This window comes from Branchiostoma belcheri, unplaced genomic scaffold (genome assembly GCF_001625305.1).
Source record: "Branchiostoma belcheri isolate BF01 breed outbred unplaced genomic scaffold, Haploidv18h27 scaffold10, whole genome shotgun sequence".
NCBI classification, from domain to species: domain Eukaryota; kingdom Metazoa; phylum Chordata; class Leptocardii; order Amphioxiformes; family Branchiostomatidae; genus Branchiostoma; species Branchiostoma belcheri.
The window spans coordinates 3,626,801-3,639,967 of record NW_017802380.1 but is presented as its reverse complement, the minus strand read 5'-3'; the positions used below and the strand labels follow the sequence as shown (position 1 = coordinate 3,639,967).

Genomic DNA, 13,167 nt, shown 5'->3' with positions numbered 1-13,167 from the left:
TTGATATCTTTGACTGATTCTTTACAATGAAAATCTTACTTATAGAAGGGACCACCAAAAAGTACTCAAATGGCCTTATGCAGATCAGGTCGCTTGGTATTACAAAATACACATTGTTTGATTGTGCAAAAAAAATGGTATACAATGACTGTACAAAACATTGGCACAAGATATAGCCGCCCAGCAACTTAAAAGTGTTTGCCACAAGTTACACAAAGGAGGCAGATTAACACTAATACTTCCATTTGACAAGCTGAAACGCCCTGGGGCATTGGTCTGTCACGTGACACGCACACGATAACCCCATTGGTCAGCACCTGGAAACACTACAACTATCCAGGTTGGGTTCGTGCACGTTAAAATGCATGATTGACATCTGCAGACGATATAACGTCGCAAATGTAATCTGTGCTGACGGTTTCTCCACGATTTTCTGTGACTGTATGGGACATGTATCTTTACCTACATTCATGTTAATTACAATGTAGAAGGCCGTGTTATGAGAATTCAGTTGCTCAACGCCAGGAATGTCATTTCAGGTAAGACACGGTATGCCATTCTGAGTTTACAAGTGTAACTTACGTTGAAGCTGTAAGTGAAACTGTAAGTGATTAGTACGCAAAACAACAAACTGCTGAAAGTCAGCAAAGGCCCTCTCTACATAGTATATGCATTCTTGTTCTACATGTACACGCAATCCAAATGGTCTATTTCTTGAAATGTGTACTGAGTTCCTAAAATCACAAGCTTCTCTTGTGACTGGGCAAACAACTTAACTACGGTGCTATTTCCGTACCATTTTATAGTATCCAAGTTCTATGTACAACAAAATAGCTGAAATTTTGGGATATCTACTGTTTCTTTTATGTGTTTATTTGTCGACCTAGGTTTGCGCACGGTTTGCGACTGTACAATCGTTTACAATCCCCGACTTGTCCCACCGGTTTGTTAATCGTTGTCCCCCAGTTTGCCCATCCAGCCTTTGACAAACATAATAAACAGGCGAAAGTACGGTAACATATAAACCGTGCTATAGATACGTCAATCATTAATGAAGCGTTGCTATGGAAACAGCCGCCGTTCTTCACCCCTGTGACATGTACGTACAGTAGCGCGGTGTTAGACTGGGTAGCAGGCACCATGGCGGCGGCGGCCGGGGCGAGGGACCGACTTTACGGGACTATCTACGGGCAGTGCATCGGGGACGCCGTCGGGCTGCTGACCGAGTTTATGACTAGAAACCAGGCAGCACAGGTAAGAATTTGATTCTATTGAACAACATCTAAAAAAAGTACAAGACACAGTAGCGAGCAACGATTTGTAATTTTGACCTCACCAATGACAAAGAATACAAATTGAAATTGTATGGTTTTTCGTGGGCAGTTTTAAACGCTCAGTTAAATATAAATCGTTTTGGTCGACAATACAGGTTTGGGTCAAAGTCAAAATATTTCTGTAAGAATTGGACAACGCTGATTGCTGAAAGCGACCAAAGTTCAAGAGTCCACGGCGCTACGACAAACGATAAAACACTTGACGTTAATAGGTGGTATAAAGGTCTAAGGTCAAACACACGATTTTAGCACAAAATCTCAAAACAAAGATGGAAAGCAAAGCAAACTTCCACATAAAGTAGTAGTAATCTGGGAACATAGTGGTCCGTACCCTGACACTACTATCCCAGAAGAAAGTGGCCTATCTATCACATGCTCCGTTTTTTCTGTCGCGACCCCCATCGGCAAAGTATTGGATACTGTCTGGCCAATGGATACAGCCTGGCCAATTTGATAGTCTTTGCATCCACCGAAAGATCTGCTTGGAGATGACCCTAACACGACCGTCCCCTCCAGGCCTACCCCCACCCCCTGGAGTACCACATGAAGGTGCAGGACGGACACAGGGACAACTGGGCGGTCGGAGACTGGACAGACGACAGCGATCAGATGATCCTCATCATGCAAACACTCGCCAGTTCTGGGGGAAAGGTGAGTTGTCAAAGCAATGAATCCTTTTTCTGTCTCCTTTCCTCTGCCTTAGTGTCTGTATGCCGTTGCCTCACAGATATCAGAATGCTATGGGGTAGGGTTGATTCAACCAAGGAGCTTTAATGATTTCAACTTTAATTGATTTTAACCTCCTTGATTCAACGCCCTGCATTTTAAAAAATGACCAGAAAACTGTTGACTTTGAAAATCCAGTGTTACTGCCCTGAAATCGTTGTGTGCCTATAACATCATCCGAAAAGGATCAACATCCTCCTGTTACAGGTGGACAAGTCTACCGTCTGTGATTTCGCCCATCGGCTGTACCGGTGGTCGGTGGAGGGGTTTCCCGAACTGGGTGACAAGAGCGGCTGTGTCTTGGAGCAAACAACCCAGAGGGTCCTGAGACAGAAGAATTTTGCACAGGAACCGCACTACGTAAGTCACAATTTCGAGACACACTTGCAATAATGTTTATTTTTACTTAAAGCGTCTCTATCAAATCTCTCGGTGGACTGATAAATTGTATCGGTACCTGCTAGGAATCAAGTGGAAAAAATAGGTGCAAAGTGTCTTTCACAACACAACACTAGGGCTTGCCAGAGATTGAACAATCCTAACCACCACAAGTGAGTCATGAAGACAAGGCTAACCACAGGACCACCTTGCTCCCCTTTTTGTGCCCCAGGCAGCCCTGCAGGTTTGGCAGAAGGCCGGCGGGACCTCGGCGCCGAACGGAGCCATCATGAGGACCTCCATCCTCGGCGTCCACGGCTACAAAAACCTCGCGACTGTCGTCAGCAACACCCGGGCGTTCTGCCTAGCCACACATGCAGATCCGAGGTAACTATGTAATATAGGATGGATTTGGTCGGAATTGATTACGAATTGGCTTTTTTTTGTTTACGAACATCAAATTTTCTCACAAATGCTTTTGACACATTTCCTACATTTTAAATGCGTGTTTTCTCGGGTGGGTATGACATAGATGAAATACAACACGGCGTATTCCGCATCACCCTCGGTCCCAGCCCTCCCGCGGGTTAAAACTCCCTCCGGCCTTTGGGCGATCCGACCCGCGGTCGGCCTGGTACCTCGGATGATACGGAATACACCATATTGTATTCTATATGTTTCTATCTCTGGTGCTTCTATCCCAACAGGTGCGTGGCGTCGTGCGTTGCCATGACGACGGCCATGGCGCTGATGCTGCAGGGTTGGCGGGACGTGTCGGAAATCGCGAGAGAGAGCTTTCAACACGCGCAGGCGCAGCTGCCGGCTGGGAGGGACGCCATGGTACGTGCAGCTATCGTAATCCAGAACTGCGCCTTTCTAGCTCTCATGCCTGAATAGGTTAGGTTTAGGATAAGGTACGGCTCTGGATAGTCTCTGCGTATCCAAGAACGTACACGTAGATTTGCCTAATTCTGGACTATTTAGAACCGTGCCTGATGAGCATGGTTCCGGGACACAACATGTTATACTATAATTGCTCAAATTTCTTGTGACCATTTCTTCCTTTTTGTCTGTTTAGAGGCAAGAGTTGATGACGTATATGCAGGTGCGGGATCTGCGCACGCTCCAGTTGGACGAGACAGAGACGGTTGGTTACACGTACAAGGCGTTAGGGGCCGGCTTCTGGGCGCTCAGGCAACGGAACTTCAGGGATACCATTATACAAATCGCCATGGAGGTTAGGACGTTGTCATCTGTTTTGGTAATTAGTCACATGTTTAACGTTAAGACTTTTGATCCTACACGAGAGATTGTTCTCACCTAGAGCTTTCCACCAGTCACTCATCTGGTCTTCTTCAGTAGACTGACCCAGTGAGACTTAGCTTGTCACATGGCTTCTCTGAAGTGTAACGTCAACACTGGATCAAACGTATCTGGTAAACGGTAGTACTCTCCAAGCAGAGGTTTGGGTTTTGGGGGTATTTTTAGCGTGTTTTTAGGCTTTTCTATCGGGGTTTCTCTTTTGCACTGAATTCTTTTTCCCGAGAAAAAAAATTCTGTGCAAAAGAGAAACCCCGATAAAAAAAGCCTAAAAACACGCTAAAAATACCCCCAAAACCCAAACCTCTGCTTGGAGAGTAAAACGGTAGCACGTTAGGACGCTATTCATTACATCGCCCGTTTTACATTGCATTATTTACGTAGAGACAAGTTTTCTCATTCTATCGAAAACGCTGGACCCCTAACCTGCATTGCGTATTTGAACCGCAGGGCGGCAGTGCTGCCACGAACAGCGCGGTGGCCGGCGCGCTGCTGGGCTGTCGGCTGGGAGTGGACAGACTGCGGGGACCCTGGCTGTACGGGCTGCGGCAGAAACACTGGCTGGACGACCAGATACAAACGTGAGACGGCAAAAATCTTCAACACAACATTCATTCGTTTAGTTTACACATCATTCATGCGCATATTTTATTCGTAGTATCTTTATCGGTCGAACACATTCCCTGTCCTTGGTGCTGAACACGTTCCAATAGCTGTAGAACGGCATTTGTAGCGCCCTTTGCTTTTTGCAAGGACGTTTAAGACAGATTAGTAACGTAACACTTAAATACCTTTTTGGAGTGTATGTTGTTATTCACGTATGGTTCATGAGCGCTTTGGTTTTCCGTTTACGTAATTAAATCCTCTCCCTCCCATAGGTATCTCCGAAGTGTGAACGTCTTCCAGCTATCGCAAGGGGGCGCTAAGCGTCCAAAACAACAGCCAGAGGTAGACCAGTGGCTGACGGACATCATAGAGAGAGAAAAGCGCGACAAGGACGGTGAAAGGGAAAGGACTGACGGAGAACCACACGGGCAAACGCACGAGGTGGAGACAACATCGCGCGGGAAAAACGAGTTCCCAACACCGTCCGGGCGGCCACAGATGGTAATAGGCCTCCCCACGGAATCAAGCCAAAATATCGTCGATAGTCCGTCTCCTCCTGATTTGGATAGACCGGTACCGTCCATAGAACTAGAGAGGGTATCAACGACAGAATGGGAGGGAGACGGTAGGAAAAGTTTATTTGAGAAGGACCAGAAGGGGCCCGTGGGGCAACAGTTGCGCCTCAGTCCGCTTCAAAGAGACGGTAGAACGAGCTCGGATGCAGACCAGCGGGTGAGGAACAGATACGAGGACGGCAAACCCACTGGCCCTCGGCTGGGCCCGCTATCAGAATACATCGGTAGGGTAAACCCTGAACACTTCGAGAAAAGAACAGGAGGCGCTTTGAGCTACACCAGGCCGCCAGCACTTACAGAAAGGACTATTTCTCCACAGGACAGAAGAGATATGAACCAACACGGAAAACTGACAAGTCCTAGACCAAGTGTTGACGCGGAAGAATCTATACCAATGAGACCGCACAGAGCTACCGCCCCTCTGTACTCAAGACAGCTGTCCTCTCCTTCATCAGGACACGTCAGGGTTACTGGAAATCTTTCCCGGCACACTAGACACTCCCTCCCGTCCGATCTCAAGTCCCTGTTGCGGCAAAGCGAAGAGGGAGTTCACAAACTCAACTCGACCCGGATGAGAAGCGAAGAACGCGGAACAAGCAGCGTTCAGCGCTCTAGCTCACTTCCGTCCGGCCGAGAGTACGCTTCAGACACAGCGCTAACCGGTCTTGAAAGGGCGAAACATTTTCACCCGGGTTTGAGTTTAAGCTCGGGCTATTCTGAGCAGGGGCGTGTCGAGTCGAGGAGAGCTCGATCGGACGATGTTTATGTGAGGCAGCAGGGACGGACGCTTCCCTACACACGCTCTGTCTCTCCTGCAAGACATGTGCGCTTTTCGAGCCACAGGTGACTTGAAGGAGTGCATTATAGTGTCATGATGAAACCATAGCATCCCAGTAAATCCTAGTATCAAGTATGCCATTGTCACTCGGTCCTTGTGTTTGTGTACATACATTGTAGTAATATGATTATAGGTTTATAGGTACCAGTGTTGTTGGTGCGTCATTCAGCACCAAGGACAGGGACACGTAGCCTGGGTACCATCCTGGTTAGTTTACGTCCGCTCCCACATGATGGTACCCAGGTTAAGGGACACCAGTCTTGTTGGTGTGTTAGCCAGGAACAAGGGCACCAGACTTGGTAAGGCATTGAATACCAGACACTACGGACACACAACACTGTTTACAAGATCAGTACGCTTGAGCCAAAATACGTGTCAACATGAAGTACATTTATTCAGACGTTTTTAAGCGACATACTCCGTGATGAGATACAGGTAATGCACAAAATTACTGTGTTTAGCCAATGTTAACGTTAACGTTAGTGTTTTGTGTTTTTATTGTTTAATTGTACGCAAATGTGGCCTCCTTTTTTCGGCTTATTTATTTGTTCATGTAGTTTTCAATACAAGTACACAATTCAGCGCCTAGACGCTGCTATGTGCTTGGGATTTCCATCAAAATGGAATGAAATGAAATTATGACTTATGAGAAACTTTAAACTGTTATCCAACTCCTCAAAGAGTTACCGACAAAAATGGTCTTAAAATCATGTTTGGCATAACGTTAATTCAGTGGCTAATAATATATCATAACATACAATTCATGGCCTTCTATGGAGCAACTGTAACATTCACAATCCTGCTCCTTATTTTACAATTTTCATAAGACCTCAAATTTAACGTTAATGTACATGATAAAAGCTTTCACCTCTTAACAGTTTTCTCAAACCAGCATTTTTTCTTAATAGACAAAGCTAAAAAAGCTTTCATGAAAAAATAAATGGCTTATTATATTTTGCCAATTTCTTTGCAACATTGCTTTTTTGGTCACCACAAAGTGTAGTTATGTTGTTAAACCACCATTAATATTAACTAAAATAATCAATAGTGATGACTATCTATTGGTAAAACAACTTGTCAGCTTTTAGAAATACACATAAAAGTGTAATGTTCCGTTATATAATTACAGGTGTGCAACAACATATCAGATATTTTACCATGAGTTTACATATTAACTAGCTGCCACAAAATTATGATACAGAACTGTGTGTTATACCAACACTTCCATTGATAAAGGTGATCATGATTGTGATAAATTCCTATACAAACATCTAAATATCAAATAATATATGGGAAACTAGTATATCACTACATTTATAATTCTCCTTTCAAAGCACAAAATTTTGGTCTAAACCATGGAACCATAAACTTCAGAAGCAGACAGATTTGGATACAGGTAGATGATGATGATGTGTGATAGAATGATAATTGACATTCAATAATTTTTTTTATTAAAAATCTTTTGACATCTCTATGAAGAACTATGACTTAAAAAGTGAAGTTGCTCGGTATGATTAAGGAGGTTTAAAATCTTGATCTTAAACCTCCTTGGTATGATACAACCAAAAATCTGTATTACCACCAAATACATACTATTAGGTCTAAATCTGTTGGCAAACAAAAAAGAGCAGGCCTTTTAATTTGTCAGTATTAAGGTCAAGTTGACATTTACACTGCAGTTTCCATTTGTATCCCCTGTGGCTCCTTTGTTGCCTTTGAGCTTTTGTCCTCACTGGACTCTTCTTTTGTCTCCTTCTCACAGTCACCCTTTTCCTTCCCTCCTTCACCATCTTTGCTTCTTCTACCACTTTCTGCATTCTCCTCAACATCATTACAAACCTTTGCCTGTATGTTGGGGAGGGGGGCGTCACCACTGACAGTTGTTGGTGGTACATGTACGAGAGGGAATGTTTCCAGGTACCTGGAACATAGAAGCAGTGACTGGTGAAGGCAAGATAATCTAATTCACTATCCGAAATAAAGCGAAAGAAAGCTTGATATAATACTAGAGTTCTATATTATCTTAAGTAGCTAGTAACACAAGTCGAGCCTCAAGTAAGGTATATATACTTGCATATTTAGGTATTTCATATGTAAAATTAGGAACCAAGCCATCCTGTTTGTTTGTTTGTTTGTTTGTTTGTTTGTTTGTTTGTTTGTTTGTTTGTGCAGTCATAGTCTTCGGGACTGACAGTTTTTTGTTTGGTCACACAAGTGGACTTTTAGGATATCAAAATTGAGAGCACAAATGACAATATCAGACAGATTTCCTCATCCAGAATACTTCTTTCTTTTTTTTTGCTGCCCTGAAATTGCACTGGAAGAATTTGCCTTTGAGAATGTTGCCCATCTTACTTGGCAATGATCTGCTCGTCCAGCCATTTTTTATAGCAGAGTTTGTCCCTCCATGACTTGGGCAGACCCTTCACTCCCAGCTTACACCCCAGCAGGGCTCCAGCTACTGCTCCGTTAGTGTCCGCATCCCCACCCTGAGAAACATATGAAATACATGAAGAACAAGGCAGGCATGTTGTTGTATTTGCTATACTGCAAAATCCTAATGTATTGTGGATTACACTTTCGGAGAATGTCCTTTTAAGGTGGTATTTGCATAATATTCAAGGATGACATCCCATCTATAGTCTGTTGGAAAAGATATTGTCTGCAACAGGCAAAATTCTGGTGCAACATAAGTTGACCAAACTTCCATCAAAAGCTATGAAAAATCCAGGGTTCTCACAGGCACAGTACAATCTGCCGACATCCTCCACAGGCCTGATATTGTTATAGGCTAAAATGTATTGATTTGTTAGATGAAATCACTGTGACCAGCACACAACCATTCATGACAGTGTGCTAAACCTGTACTAGTAACATCAAAAAATCCTTTACCTCCATGACCAGTTCAGTCATCGCCTTCCTGAAGTCGTTCTGTCGCAGCGCCCAGAACCCGGCGCCGAGGGTCTTGTACGTGTAGCCGATCTTACGCCGTTCATCCAGCTTCAGGGTCGAGAGCTTCTCCGCCTCCATGTGAAACTGGAGCTCCTGGACCTAAAACAGAAGCACATTTTGCTTTCAGTTGATCACTACACACAGACATTCACTGTTGTATTAGTTTGACCCTACAGAAAGACTAGAAATATGCACTTTCAAACGAAATGTTCATGTAACATAGTATGATCTAAAAACTATGGTATAATTGAAAAAAAAATTGTTCTTCTCTTCTAATTCTAGCATCTAGCCTATGTTGGCCATTAAAATGCAACTATGTTCATTAATCATTGTTACAGATATGCTGGACTTATAATTACCAAAACTGACATTAACATCATCCTTTCAGATTGATAATTGTACTCACTGCAGTACTGTCTTCTGTTCCATCTTCTGTTACCAGATATTTCTTGGCGTGCTCGAAGCTGTCATGAGTGATGCCCCAGGCATCCGTGGTCCCATCTTCTTTCCGATGTTTCCCTTGCAGCATCATGGCAATGGCCGTTGTCACGGCGACACACGAGGCAATGCACCTGGGGTGTATAAATGTATCATATTTCACTCCCAATAAGGAGAAGGAAATATATTTCTTTTGGCATTTTTTCATCTCTTCATTATTCTGGCCCAAAAAAAATTGATTTGGGGACAGTTCTATTTAGAGTTTTTGTGAATTTCTAGTTTTATTTCGGTGATGATTCACAGTGAATTTGTCAATGATTCTATATGGTATACATTTTCCAATAGGCTCCCATGAAATAGCAGGAAATTAAAAGACAAGACACAAACAAACAAACAAACACCTGGGGTCGGCGTGTGTGACCCTGCAGAGCTTCTCAGTGTTGTGTATGACCATGTCCAGGTCCTGGTACTGATGGACACCCAGAATGGATGTCCGCATCACGCCTCCGTTGGGCGCCAGAACCTTCCCCGACCTTTCCCAAACTGTGCGAGATGCCTGGAGTAAAGAGAGGGACGCCCTCTATCAGATTTTGTGTAAACTCCATGTTGGTGAGTAGTACTGAGTACCAGTCTGAGAATTCTCTATTATTACCTCTTGCAGGTCTATCATTATAATACTGACGATAATAATAGGTCTATAATGAACATAATGTTACATGTATCTGGTATCAAGATTTGATTTGATTTGATTTCACATGATTTATTAAACTGAATAGAATGTTATACAGCCAGAACTGCCCAACTAGCCGGAGGCTACTAGTATTATAAGGGGCTAGCCCTCTACCGAGCCAGTACTTCAGAAGAACATAGTGCATCTGCATGCAGAACATAATCATGTTAATTGTGCATTGAAATTCAGATGTATTCGTGTATTTGAGGATGACATTCCCGTCCATATTGTTGAAAAAGATATCGTCTGCAACAGGATACAACATTGACCAAACATCCAACGAAAAATGTAACAAATCCTAGTTTCGCGCAGGCACAGTACAATCTGCCAACATGTTCTCCAGTCACCGCAGCTTAGGCAAGTCTCCTATCACATTGTATGTGAACTACATGTTGGTAAGTTGTTTCACCTGTTCTGGGTCTGTAGTGAACATGTCCAGTGTGAGGACCTGCAGTGTAGTTCCCCCGATTCCACAGCCTCCCCAGTCACCCAGCTCGGGGAAACCGTGGTGCATCCACTGTCTCATCCGAAGGGCAAAGTCCTGCTGGGTTTCTACGGTTACCTGGTACAAGACAGTAAATGACAGTGATTGACAGTTTAGTGATATAGGCATTAGTCTATGATTTACTAGTAGACATTATCATGAGTGCATGCAAGTTTTGATGGGAGTGTTGGGTGCTCCTAGGAAAATTTTCAGGAGCATGATTTATACATTTGTATTTAATTTTTGGGAGCATATGCTCCTAAAATGGAGCAGTCTGGAGGGCTGCACACCCCTGCCTACAAAGGCCCATAATCACAAAATCCTGGAGAGAGATCGTCAAAGGGCTATACCTGCCCAACACCTCTTCCAAAGCCTGAAGAGAGAGGGCTGCTTTGGAAGAGGTGTGACACAGGTATTTCCCTTTACAGCGCTCTCTCTTCCTGGGCTTTAGCAGAGGTGTTGCGCAGTGTTGTTGTGGTAGCGCCTGGAGGCCAGCCTTGATAGCTTTAGTCCAACTCCAGGCTACTGTTATGGGCTATTGTATCTGCCTACCTTCCTCTCCTTTTTCTCTATCAGAGCGAGAATGATGAGGATCATCTGGTCGCTGTCGTCTGTCCAGTCTCCGACGTTCCAGCGCACACGGTGCCCATCCTTCACCTTCATGGAATATTCCAACTTCTTGCTGCCATAGCACTACAAAGGGACAGGACAGCACAAAGACAGAAGAAAAAATGTACTGACTATCAATCAATCGTCCGCAGGCTTCATGGCAGCTGCAGACAGTTGTTTCCAGAGGCTTCTATGCATGGTGTAAAAAAATATCACTACCTACTGAAATGGTGAACATACCAACTACTGAGTATCTACATGCAAAGGTTTGGTGTGACAGGTCATTCAGTATAACATATAAATTATAACCAGCTGCCACCGCACACAAGAGTACATAGTCAATCCAACAAAACTAATCTCTTTAAAAACCCTCCAAAATACCTGAAAAGCTTCTTCCTTGCTCAGGAACTCTGTTAAGAGACCGATGGCATCCCCGATACAGTTTCCATATATGGTCCCATAGACTCTATCCTCTAGACTCATAGCTGCAGACTGAACTTTAGACATGGTTGCATCTGTTGAGTCGGCCACTGTGGAATAAGAGATCGTTGCTATGAAAAAAAGAATGCATAAAAGATGAACCACAATGAATTTCTAACAGAATAGTGGGGGCTTGAATGCTCAAGGCAATGTTTTACAGTGAGTTTAAATTATTGTGTTAAATTAGTGAAGGTATTTGCCCAAATGAGGCCACCTTGCAACACACTACGATATAAAGTTAGATAGCTTTCCCTGCAAATTATTCCCCTGCAGCTAGCTTGCCAACTTCTATGGGAATGGGGCTTTTGTCATTCAACATGTGTCTATGGTGAATGTCAAGAAAATGTTATTTGAAATGCAAATTTGCAGGGTCAAATACTTCAGCCCTTTACAACAGTTGCCATGACAATATGCTGTAACTTAAGAATTCCTCTGTAAAAATGAAAGCGTCCCCAACGGGGAAACGCCCACCGGACGCCGTCCCTGCCCGTCCTTAGCGGGAAACGGCGTCCTGACCGTCCCAACACAGTTGGCAGCGTCCACAAACTTCCCCCGGACGGCCGTCCCAGAAATTAGTGACGGCACCCCGTCGCTCCCAGCCCGTCCTGAACCGTCCGGCATGGAAACGGGCGTTTATTAATTAATTGACAACAGCAGCGGCCGGCACTTACGTGCTTCACGATGTTTCCCAGGGGGGTTTAGGTTTCTAACGCACATGCGCCAAGTTTGAAGGCGCTAGATTTAACGGTCACCGGGCTGGCTGGGGAACACGTCTGCTGCTCAGTCGACCTCAGTTTTTTCCATTTTGTTGGATTGTCTGCAATTTTGGAGAATGGATTTCAGTCATACAAGCAGCTATATCTATCGTCGACGCTGCACACAAGTTTTGGCATCTCCAGCGACTGACTAAAATGTCAAACGAGGTGTTCCAAGAATGTAAAACAGCGGCCGCCAGAATTTTGGGTGTACGGAAGCAATCTGTCTCGGCGATTCTTTTTCGAGGATACTCGGTAAGTGGACAAGAATTTTTCGTTGTCAAATGTTACAAGGGAACTGTGTAAGACAGTGTTACAATTGCCACAACAGAACATTAGTTAATTCAAGGGGCTGCTGAGAAGTTTGCGGTTATATTTTGTTCGTCCTCCCCGAGACTGCCCTCCCCACATAAATTTTTTCACATGCACCGCCGGGCTGATAAAGGAAATTCAATGTTTTAACGCCGAAAAATAAAAAGACGCACACGAACGATTTGTAGAATAATTGTGTACAATACCTGCTGTTTTAATAAAGAACGATGATGCCGTAAAAATGTACACGTCTGATACACAAAAAGAGACTCGAAGTCCCGCACACAAGTTCGGCCCGGGAAAGTCCTGACGTCACGGCTGCCATCTACAAACGCAACCGTCAATGTTGTTTTCATACAAAATCTTCCAAGACGCACAAAAACTACGTAGAATATAATTATATATTATACGAATTTTAATGAGGAAAGACGATTATGTTAAAATGTCCACTTAGGCAATGTTTGCACTTGTAATTTTCTTACACCCTCGCCCTTTATGTTTGTGTGCGCTCACAATGGTGGATTACTGTTGTCGCATGTTCGCCGCTGTTTACAGCCGCTGTTCAACATTTTGTTACTCTATATTCTTGAAGAAAATCTTTTTCGTTTGATCATGGTATTTTGTATTTAC

General features: G+C 43.9%; 2 protein-coding genes across 5 annotated transcripts in view; one reads left to right on the top strand and one right to left on the bottom strand.

Annotated features, from left to right (window-relative positions):
• The first annotated feature begins 332 nt into the window (after positions 1 to 332).
• Positions 333 to 5,856, top strand: LOC109471451. The gene is made up of 9 exons (XM_019770778.1): positions 333 to 539; positions 1,110 to 1,254; positions 1,851 to 1,985; positions 2,268 to 2,420; positions 2,671 to 2,825; positions 3,146 to 3,278; positions 3,517 to 3,675; positions 4,209 to 4,339; positions 4,637 to 5,856. The coding sequence occupies exons 2-9, from the start codon at positions 1,141 to 1,143 to the stop codon at positions 5,784 to 5,786; spliced, it is 2,130 nt and encodes a 709-aa protein (XP_019626337.1). The 5' UTR covers positions 333 to 539; positions 1,110 to 1,140; the 3' UTR covers positions 5,787 to 5,856.
• Positions 5,857 to 6,155: 299 nt separating this feature from the next.
• The window catches only part of LOC109470761, a 7,953-nt gene continuing 941 nt past the window's right edge, over positions 6,156 to 13,167 (bottom strand). For 2 of the 4 annotated variants that reach the window (XM_019769835.1, XM_019769851.1), the window contains exons 2-9: positions 11,372 to 11,520; positions 10,934 to 11,074; positions 10,307 to 10,459; positions 9,569 to 9,723; positions 9,136 to 9,301; positions 8,670 to 8,828; positions 8,133 to 8,266; positions 6,156 to 7,698 (exon numbers count right to left, since the gene is read on the bottom strand). In XM_019769835.1, the coding sequence (XP_019625394.1) occupies positions 7,446 to 7,698; positions 8,133 to 8,266; positions 8,670 to 8,828; positions 9,136 to 9,301; positions 9,569 to 9,723; positions 10,307 to 10,459; positions 10,934 to 11,074; positions 11,372 to 11,497 (1,287 nt within the window). In that variant the 5' untranslated portion in view covers positions 11,498 to 11,520 and the 3' untranslated portion in view covers positions 6,156 to 7,445. Of the gene's footprint in view, positions 7,699 to 8,132; positions 8,267 to 8,669; positions 8,829 to 9,135; positions 9,302 to 9,568; positions 9,724 to 10,306; positions 10,460 to 10,933; positions 11,075 to 11,371; positions 11,542 to 13,167 lie in introns of all 4 variants that reach the window. The other 2 variants (XM_019769843.1, XM_019769858.1) reach the window with 2 other exon arrangements.